General features: G+C 41.2%; 1 protein-coding gene across 1 annotated transcript; it reads right to left on the bottom strand.

Annotated features, from left to right (window-relative positions):
- Positions 1-332: 332 nt before the first annotated feature.
- On the bottom strand, positions 333-9,474 carry prtfdc1a (phosphoribosyl transferase domain containing 1a). Its single transcript, XM_035142627.2, has 10 exons — positions 9,313-9,474; positions 8,993-9,139; positions 8,331-8,437; positions 8,074-8,257; positions 6,496-6,561; positions 4,174-4,191; positions 3,629-3,711; positions 3,195-3,241; positions 2,632-2,708; positions 333-1,427 (listed from the first exon to the last, which is right to left on the bottom strand). The coding sequence occupies exons 2-10, from the start codon at positions 9,008-9,010 to the stop codon at positions 1,380-1,382; spliced, it is 648 nt and encodes a 215-aa protein (XP_034998518.1). The 5' UTR covers positions 9,011-9,139; positions 9,313-9,474; the 3' UTR covers positions 333-1,379.
- Positions 9,475-11,063: the final 1,589 nt, after the last annotated feature.

The raw sequence follows: 11,063 nt of genomic DNA, 5'->3' as shown, positions 1-11,063 counted from the left end.
CATGATAACACTCCCCGAGTGCACGCTGGGTGAAGTGGAGCTTGTTCGGCTCTGTTTGTCGACATGCACAATTGACTCTCTCAGTCACACGGATGATGGCAACAGAACACAGAAAATACCTCAGAGTGTGTGTGTGTGTGTGTGTGTGTGTGTGTGTGTGTGTGTGTGTGTGTGTGTGTGTGTGTGTGTGTGTGTGTGTGTGTCAAATGTGTATGTTTGTGCTGCAGTCTGCAGGTATTTTGATTTCTAGCCTTCACACTGCAGCACTCTCCCCCAGAGATCAAGCACTAAGAGCTTAATTGTCGCAGTAAAAACCTTATGAAAACACAACAGGCCTTAATGTTTGTTTATTTACGAACCAGTGGAATAAAGAGATTGTTTTCCTTAACAGTAATTGAGGAATTTATGATGAAAGAACAATTAATTAATTTGACATTTCAAAGGTTTTGCTGCCATTAAAGCTTCACCCCCCCCCCCCAAAGATTTCTTCAACATCTCTTAAAAGACCGTTCTCAGTGTTTGTGCACTGGAGGCTCCATATTTCCACATCAGACATGTGTAATTGCATTGTGGACCATTACTGTTTCCAAACCAGTTGATCACAGAGAAGCTTTCCGCCATCAGTATGAATTTAAAAAACAGCTTCCTAGTGTCTCTGCCATTCATCAACTCTGGTTATTTCCTGAAATTTTCCAGAGGGCCTGTATGTGAGAACAAGTTTGAGTCTGGGTCAGTTGCTCCTGACATTTTTCAGAATTTTGTGTCTGAAAAAAGTTGAAGTCACTTGGGGCAGCTCAGTAAATGTGGGGGGGGGGAAATCTACTCAACATGTGGTATAAAATACATAAAGAGAGTTTTACTGACAAACTATGAGAGTGGAATTCGGTACACAAGTACTTACACATCACCAATTTTGGTTTTGCCTGGTGAATTGTTATGTTTTTGTTTCCCATCTGCAGCAGAGCCCGGTTAAAGTTGGAAACAAATGTCAGTGTGGAGACGCCGGTCGGCCTGTCTGCTGCGCCCACTGTGTGTTTTCCATGAGTCAGAGGTGGGCGTCGTCCGGGCACAGCGATGCCAGCGTCCATAAGCTCGCTCCATCTGTCACCAACGTCCTCTCCTGGTGGGCGGCGCTTCTTTCTCTCATTTATCCAAAAGGGTGGACGAGGCAACACAACATCACGTGGAACATATCGTTTTTAATTTAAAGCTATGTCATGAAGTCCTTCCACAAATTTGGATGAGCAACTTAAAAAAAAAATACAAGTTACATACAAATACACATTTAAATGCAAAAAGCTTCCAGCTGCAAAAAGCCCTAACATGTAGTTTTGTGCCGCTGTGTAAAAACTGGGCATATTTCGTGGTTTTAATTCCTCTCAAATCTTGTACTTCATCTTTCCAGTCTTGCTGATAACACAGATGTGCTGAAAAAGAAAGAAGTGGGAGAAAGAGGAATTAGCTTAAATTAACAGTTTTAATCTTGTCCATGAATATTGAATCTGATGATGGCACAATGTGTGTTTAAGATCACCGCCCCATATGGGACATTCCAGCATAATGTGCCATGCAGAGAAGTTTGCAGTGATTTGAAGGTAATCTACAAAGATATGACACGTTCATAAATCTAACTTTGGGCGTCCCGGGGGTTTAACTCATATTTCTCCTGCAGGATAAGGACAGATAAGAGGGGGAAGCTTCAACTCTGCCTGATAATGAGATCCTAACCTCTGCATTCCACACGTCACCCTGTTTCAAACCTTCGTAATGAATACCACCCCCCTCAAACATGCACAGGACACACACACACAAAATAATACAGCACATACAGTACATGCAGCACCACACACACACACACTCACCCAAAGCTAGGGGAGTCAGTGTGGGGTTAGTGTTTCACATGAGTCAGAGGTAAATTTGAGGCCACGTCTTAGCAGAAATAAAAATGACGAAGCTCACATGGATTTGCTCTCACTAATTTCAGGGAATGAGAAATCGGGCGTGAAATAAACTGTCAGGGGGGTGGGGGGGCGACAAGGATAACAGGAATGATTGCACTCCTGACCCGAGGAGTGTAGAAAGAGTAAAAGGGTTTACGAGCCTAGTGAAGTAGAACAAAATAAAATAGTTCAGATGAAAAAGGATGGTTTCTTTGCACGAGGGTAAAAATGTAGAAATGACCAAGAAAAAGAAAAGAAATGAGAGACGTGATCAGGAAAACACAATATTGGACAAATTCAAGTTTTAAAATTTGAATTCATCCAAATGTGTGGACGAGACTTCACAATCCAACAACTTGTTTAATAAAAAAATGAGTATATGACGTTTTAGTTGTTTGTGAGCTGTCATTTTGAAGCCTCAAGTTTAGCATTTTTTCCAGCGCCATCTACCAAAAGTTACCATATTTGGAAGAGCGGGGGGTGGAGTCGTGCATACACTCAGGTATAAGTGACATCTAAAGTCTCCTCAGACAGGGAGGATTCTCTGGGTGAGTCTAGATTTCAAGGGCAGCGGACGTCTCTTTGATTTGCAGCAGTTTACTCTCCCATCCCATCTCTTTCATCTCTTTCTCTCAGCCTCTCTAAAGGTCGTGTGCGGCGTGCGGCCGTGTCACTCGGCCCACTCACTTACATTCAGGTCACGGAAGTATTCATTGTAGTCCAGCGCATAACCGACAACAAAGCGGTTGGGGATTTCAAATCCAACATCTATCAGAGCAAATGCAGACAGGAATGTTAATAAGTAAGCAGGATTATGCAAAAACTACAGGACACATTACAAAAAAACTTGGTGGATGGATGCTGTATGGGTCAGGGAAGAAGCCCATAACGTTTTGGTGCAGATCTGGATCATGGGGCAGATGAAGGAATTGTTTTTCTCACTCCTATCTTTCGAGATAGGGCGTTTTCAATATCTTTGTTGCTTTATCAGAGAACAATTCATGGATCTTGATTAAACAAATCCGGCATCTTTTGGGGACTGATAACTCTGTGAAATTTGGTGCAGATCCAAATAACCATTCCAAGATCTGCCCCCTTAATCGAATCCGCTCCAGTTGAGTAGTTTTTGCATAATCCTGCTGGCAGTCGGACCAGTATACAGACTATGAGTCAGACAAACAGACAGAAATGAAAATATATCTTTCTTAGCAGACGAAACAAACCAACAATCGTGTAGAAACCACGAGTACTTACAGTCGGTCAGATGTTCAGCCATGTTGGGGACCCTCTTCACCAGCAAACTAAAACACACGTTACATGAAAAGTTACAGCACAACAAAGTATTATGATGAATAACTACTTGTATCGAGTACTGTTTTTAATTATCATCACTTTAACAAATACACGCCCCATTCCAAAGAGGAAACTTACATAGATGTAACATGCCAACACTCAAACAGCTTTACGCGGAGTTTTAAAAAAAAGGAAATAACTTTCAACACAAGCCATCAGGGAGGAAAGATGTTTATCTTGTGTGTGTGATCTTCGGAACACAAAGGGAACTGCCCATGCACACCAGATAGCGAATGTGGACGAGTGATATCTTCTTCTCGTGCTCGTCACACGCTTGGCATTTCCACTGGTGTGTGGGGGGGGGGAAAACACAGACGATCGAATGACGGGCTCACCCTGCGACCTTGACCATCTTGGGTTCAAAGGTCTCCACATGCTTCAGAAGGGCCTTCATGGTCTTTCCTGTGTCAACTATGGCCTGAGGGAAGGGAAGAGCAAAGGAAGGGAGGAGAGATGAGGAGGGACGTTTGAGGGCCGGATGCTTTCAGAGAGGGGAAAAGTGATACAGAGATGTTTGGATCTTTTTCTCGAGTATTATTCTTATTTACTTTACTTTTATTTCATATATGTTGATTTTCTATAAACAAAACAATTTTCTCTCACTTACAGAGATGTGTTTTAATTCAAGGGTTACATCAGTTTGATAAGAACTAAATAAGTGATTTAAAAAACATCTATGGGAAAAATATATTAGGACTTTTTAGTTTTATCCATATCCCATCTGCTAACATGGAGGACACATGGTTTATGACCATAGACTGCAACCAGCCATCAGGGGACCATTCAGATGATTTGGCTTCACTTTTTGGGAAACTGTCGTGTCGTCCATCTTTATTTAAAGTCTCTGAGAAGTTGTAAGACAAAAGTATCGGACACTCACCTCAACAATCAGCACACACTTGGTAACATGCGAAAAGAAAAACAGGCAGACATTAGTACATCGGGGCCTTTGAGTTTTAACACGGTTCCAGCAAAGTCAAAATAAAGGCTGGTTGTTTCGGTGAATTTTACATTTGTTAGAGACGGTATCTATGGCGACAATGTTAGCAGTATCTCAAACGCCTTTACAAAAACACAGACTCATTCTGTCCTCCGCTGTAATGGACATCTGTGCCTGAAGTGAGTATAAAGTCACTTTGAGTGTCCGGGTGTTGCACACTTTCCCTCCAGGTTTCAAGTGACTCCTTGTTCCTTTTGGCCGAGTGCGAGCGGCTCTTTGTTCGACCAGTGGAGAGTATCTATGGTTTGGGGGGAGCGATTGGAGAGAATGCAGGCGGCCGGCCAGTGTTCCCGAGCTACACCTGAACCCTGTTACATAACACTCGGAGAAACTAGACGGGGACGTGTAAGACAAGATGGAAACTCAAACGTAACTAACCTGTCATGGTGCGTGCTTCAAAGTGTAAACACAATCTGGAGCCAGCTGGACCACAACTGTACCTTGGCAAATATTTGATTCTGCTCTGCATCATTGTTTTTAGCTCTCATGGGATTATTAGATTATGACTTTTGTGTCTTTTCTGTACCTCATAGTCAAAGAGTGTTTGTACTTCTGCCAAGGCCCAACAGTTACGAAACCACATTTAAATTCACAAATTCAAATTCCTGTCTATCTATCTATCTATCTATTAGCTAGATAAATAGATAAAAGACAAAAATACATTAAAAACATCCTAGCATGCTAACATTTGCTTATTAGCGCTATCTTTTACATCTTAGATAAATCACTCAAAAGCAAAAATGTTAACCTCATGGTGGCGCTACATTTAAAAGATGGGAGACATCCTCTGGGTACCATGAATGCCTCTACAACATTTCACAGCTATATGTCGACGAGCTGTTGGACCCTAAGACGTTTAGAGTGAAATGATAAGACAAATGGTTTAGGAACCAATATTTTATCCACGTGCCAAAGCCTCTGATTGTGTCTTCAGGTCACTCACACTCTGTTTGAACGAGATTTTAAACCAAACTTGTCCGATTTTCACAATAAACCTCGGGCTTAAGCCACTGGAGCTGTTGGATTCAACATCGTGGAAACTACAGGAGCTCATGTCAGCTTCAAGTTAACATTTACTTTTTCTTTGCCGTCGCTGCTTCTCCATTGTTGTTCTGCGCTCGTATGACTCAACCTCATCAGGCCCCACAAAGCTCAGGTGACTAATAAAGAGTTCTGTGATATTATAAGAGACTAAGTGGGAGGTTCGTGTTCAATATTTCCATCGGAGTGAGGGATTGTGACAAGAGCGTTGACCTGACTGACGCAGACAAACTGCAGTGATTCATGTTTTCTGTTCCAGCCTCAGCTTTTTCCCCTCCAACCTTTTCACTTAAGAGAATTCCACATTAGCCTGTTTTTAAAGCGAGTGCGTGTGGGCATTAAATCAGCCGAGTAAAGTGAAGTTCTTTTACTATCTCAGAGGAGGATGTCGGGAGGAGGGATGATTCCTCACGATGCCTGTGTCCTCCCCTCCAGAGCGGAACAGGGATGAACAGTCAGTAAATCTGCCTCGTGGGAACATTTGTTTGCCTGATGTTTCTGATTCATGGCGACGCTGGCGAAGGGCAAACCACTTTAACAAAGTCACACTCCTGTGAGATGCACACAGAGACGAGGATGGAGCAAAACTGCTCTAAATGATGAGATATAGGAATGTGTGTGTTGCTTTAAGGGCAAGTGTTGGGCTGTAAAAACGTATTAAAGAGAGTTATACGAACAGATAAAAGTAATTTCCTGTCCTTGTTTTAGTTGTAAATTCAATATTCTCAGAGGAAAACTCAGATAAGGTATATTCTGCTGTGGTCCTGAGGGGTCAACAGTCAAATACAATCAAAACTCATAATCAAAGACTCACAACACAATCAAATAATCAATACTCACCGAATACTCCTGTTGTGAGTATTTGGTTGCAAGTATTTGATTGTTTTGTGGTATTTGGTTGACAGTATTTGGTTGTGAGTATTGGTTTTGTTGTGAATATTTGATTCTGATGTGGGAATTGGTTGTGTTGTGATTATTTGGTTGCGTTGAGAGTAGTAGGATGTGTTGTGAGTATTTGATTGTGAGTATTTGGTTGTGTTGTGTAAGTTGTGTATATTCACATGGGTTTTCTCAAGTTGTAGAGCGTCGAGCTCTCAGGATCACTGTAACATTCTCTATTGTCCACCTGTGTTGACGTGTTTAACTCTAATTTACACACACCTTTCCACGCAGGAACGACAGATCTCTGCTTCCTATGATGTGCAGGTCCTCTGTGGATTGGTCATTCTGGGAAGAAAAAGAAGAAGAAGAAGAAGAATGTCGTCTTAAGCAACAACAACATCATATAGAGATGTTGTAACTCTTTACTGCACGGTTGTTTTTCAGCCACTGTAATCGACAATAACAGCGTCTGCCAGGTTGCTGGTTGGGAAACGGAGGAACATATGTTTTCTTAAGGACAAACTGTATCCGACTGTAGTGTTTCTCAATAACTTGGCTTTACTCTGCATTAATGCAAAACAAATGCACAAAGGGACACTGGTTTTGCAATGACTGTGAATGTATAATGTGATGGAATTGTTGTGCAAGCGTAATATATAATAATAAAAACAATATTGAAATTATAATAATGTTCAAAGTTTGTCGAAAGCAGCAATCCCACCACACTTTCTTCAGAAAATACACAACAACAGACACAAGACAAACTGTGACATGGACAAGATCCCCGTCCTGGGGGCAGGTCACATGACTCCATCGTGACCCATGAGACTGACTGCGTCATCACTAATTCTAGGTTTTATTATTTTTATGGGTGGTCATTCGTACATTTCTCAAATTACATGTTTAGTGTTTTTATTCTTTGCGACTGTATTTTTTTAATAAATTGTTATGTAATTAAAAAAAAAAACTCTCTTGCAGCTACTTAAACTCAATTATAAAAAAAATAGAAATGGTGACTGTTCCCCTGAGCTGCATGAGCAGAGCAGGAATGTGACCACATGCAGAGAAATATAAATCAGATCCCGTTGGACGTGTCTGAGCCAAAACACACCGTCTAACAAGTGACGGTGTGGAAGAGTGATGCAGAATTATATGATGGTAAACATCATCCCTGCAGTCAACTCCTCAGTTCACACATTCCAGGTGTTAGACGGTGTCAGAAGCTGTTTTCTTGACCTGAGCTTGAAGTGTCCTGCCTGAGTGTGGCGTGTCCTCACTAAACATGAACAACAGTGACCTCTGGTGGCCGGGCCTAGAGTAACATACATCCCTGAGATACATAAGAGATCGTCAAATTTACTTTGGTGCACAAATGTAGGACTGTAACTACAGGAGTGTTTTGATTATTGATTAAGCTGTAATTCATATATTTTTACATTATTTGTATATGTGAATGTATTCCAACTCAAAAAGCAACAAATCCATTTTAAAAGTTGTTGTTAAAGTGATATCGACTTGTCATTACAACACTACACGATTTTCTCATAGACAGAAAACAGCTAAATAAATATTGAAATGTTTTTGGGGATAAAATAAATCTGTCATTTTTCTTTGCTGGTTTATTTATATCTCTTTTACAAGCAAGACCATATCCTTAACACTCTGTTATATATTGTTGTCTTGGAACAAGCTGGCACAGGAATTAGTTTAAGGGATTATTAAAGTCTTATCTTATTGTATCTTATCTTTAAGGGTTTGAGGATATGAGGCAGTTGTTTGCAGAGATTCTGAAGCCACTTGAGGAAAATATGTGACTTCTGCTGTGACTTGTTTTCATGCATCATGCACTTCTCCTACCAGGTAGCTCTTCAGACGAATAAACTCCACCCGGGTCTCCAGGTACTTGTTCGAGTTGCGGCCAAGAATTTTGAGGAACTCCACCAGGTCGACACAGAACTTGTATCCTCCCTTCAGGACGCACAGCACCATTATGTTGCCGTCCCCGAAGTCGTCCTTGATGTAGTGGGCCAGACGCTCGACCCTGCGGGAGACGTTACATCAATGACTGGGGAAATGATGAAGAACTCTCCCTTTCCTAGAATGTGTGTTTTTACCTGTTCATGATGACCCCGTGTGGGATATAAATGCTCTCTATGTCCTCGTGGTAGTGCTGTGGGTAGGTGAACAGGTCCAGACTGTGCCCGGACCAGTCGTCTTTTATCTACATGTGAGGTCGGTGATGTTAAACATTTCACAGGGAACAGACAAATACAATAAAGTTTTTTTTTAAACACGGAAAGGGCTCGAGGATTTCTATGGTCTGGAATTTCACAGGGAAAAAAAAGTTGTTAAAATACTTTAACTGGTAATACAAAAATAAACTAAGTTTTCTCATAATGAAGTTAGCAATTGTGTTAATATAACTTATCTTTCAGTTGAACAAACTTTATTCTTTTGTGTGTTACCAAGTAGAGTCACGCTTTTCCAAGTGCAAGCTTTAGTTTGGGAATTTTTTGTTTTAATACTTATTGATGAACCCTAATTTCCTCAAACCTTAAGAACATGTAAACTAAATCGGCAACTTGTTGCTCTAGTTTGACTTAAATTGAATTAAGTCATTAACAGAACATTACAACACTTTCATTGTTTGTAGAAATAAGGATATGAGACAACAGCTAGTACGTTTTCCTCTTATAACAGCTACTTGTATAATGGCTGAAGAATATTTGTAGATAAACAACATTTTTGATGAATTTGGGCTTTGTGTTGAACGTACCACAATTCCTCTTTCCATTCCTGCAGCTGCGTTGACACAGGGAAAGCAATGGAAGTGACCTGGGTTTGGGATTATTCAGGTTGTGGTGATCTTCAGTAGAATACACAACATAAACTGGACCTAAAGTTGAGGCTTCTCCATTTTCTCCTGTGAAGAAAAAGGGCAGAACAAGAAGTAAGACGACATTGGGTCAAAGCGTCATATTCCCTCAGGGAGGAGCATGTCCTGGAGCTCAGGAACACAAATGATTCACTAGAAATCTCTAGATACAACAACCTGGTGCCTGACATTTCTACTGTTACAGCCAAAGCATTTCTTACTGTTTTGTTTTCCTCCTTTTCAGCGACCATCCACAACAGAGGGGGAGAAAAAGAAGCTGGAAAGTTCAGAGGAGAAGTCCAGGGCAGCCACATGGGCCCTGATCTCACTGGAGTGGTGAAAAGGACAGCTCTGCTTGAGCGGTGCAGAATTACAAGGATAATCAGATTCATGTGATGCTGGCATGTGGCTGCATCACAAGCCAGCGGGGGAGGACGAAACAAATCGATGACAAGTACTTGGCTCCTTGAAAAGTTGGTGGCAGCAAACAAATTTGGTTTAGTTTGATTTTCATCCAGATAATATTCAATTTATTAAAACAGTTTGGACAACATGTCTTATTTGAACATTTCTATTTTCTAGCTTTTCGTCACACTTTGGACTGTGGGAGGCAACTGGAGTTTCAAACTCTGCACAGAACGACAGACAGAAGACCGAGCGGTCGGGATGTAGATGGTTTGAGTTTCTCACAGAGGTCCATGTCTTCCTCCGGCTGTGTCGTCGCTGCTTTCATTCGTTAATTGAGGATTTTCTTCTGATTGTCGATGTTGTGTTGGTGACGAACAAGCAGACCTGGTGCTCATGTTGCAGCATTTGCCCTCTTCCTCTTCTTCAGACCCTCGATAGTGAACTCAAAATAAACTCAGCTTAATAATGCGTATGTCAGGATTCAAGGTTTTTATATTCATTCACATCTGTGCAGTGCATATTCTCCATTACTCTTTAAATACATGCACAAATAACAAAAATGTATCCTGTGCTCCTTTTGTTACATTTTGATGTTCATAAACAACATGGCAGCAAAGCAGCCGTCCCCATTACTGTTTTGTATTTGTATCCGTTGATCTGGGTGGTGAGCTGCTGTATGCAATTTCTCTTACTCAGATTAATAAAGTTATTTGAATGACTCTCATGGAGCTCTGTCGACGTCCTTTGGGTATGTTTTGGTCATTTCAACAACAACAAACAAAAAAAGAAAATCTCTATAATTAAATTCATGCTGTTCTTCTAGCTACACGTGAAAGCAAATTCTAAAAAGAAGAAGTGGTGAATCCCGAGCTGCCAGAGGAGAACAGGAATGTGACCACATACAGAGAAATATAAATCAGATCCTTTTGGATGTTTCTGTGCCAAAATACATCGTCTAACAAGTCACTGTTATTAAAGAGTCATGCGAAAAACCTGAAGTCAATTCCTCACTTTATTCATTCCAGGTGTTAGACAGTGCCATAGCTGCTTTTATATTTTAAATTAGGAGCCTGGTGTTTTCATGACCTGAGCTCTGCAGTCAATCAACCTTGAGGTGTCCTGCCCGATGTTTCCTCACTAAACCATCGACTGTATATCTAAAAAAAGTGATGACACGTCTCCACTTGTCCTCAACATCCAGAAACGAAGCCAAAATATCCCAGATTCGAACGCTGCCATTTTGTGCATTTGAAACCGGAGTCTGTTCTTCAGCAATCACCGAGTGGCGCTGGGATGTCGAGTGCCCGCCAACACACATGCTTGACCAATCGTGAGTCAGTCTTGGGTCAAATGTAAAGCCACGTTACAGGCAGTGATCACGTTACCAGGCAACAAGTAACTTTCATGTAGCCTTCATATTGGCTACTTGTCATCGTAATAAAATCCTAAAAATCCATTGACTGCCTATGATCTTCTTCTTCTTTGTTCGGTTTAAATGCGGCGTCCAAGGTACCATCCAATTGCCTTTGATGTGAGGCTAAAATCCTCATACATAACATAGGAG

This window comes from Hippoglossus stenolepis, chromosome 19 (assembly GCF_022539355.2).
Source record: "Hippoglossus stenolepis isolate QCI-W04-F060 chromosome 19, HSTE1.2, whole genome shotgun sequence".
Classification (NCBI taxonomy): domain Eukaryota; kingdom Metazoa; phylum Chordata; class Actinopteri; order Pleuronectiformes; family Pleuronectidae; genus Hippoglossus; species Hippoglossus stenolepis.
The sequence above is the reverse complement of the archived record's forward strand: the minus strand, read 5'-3'. Positions and strand labels throughout refer to the sequence as shown.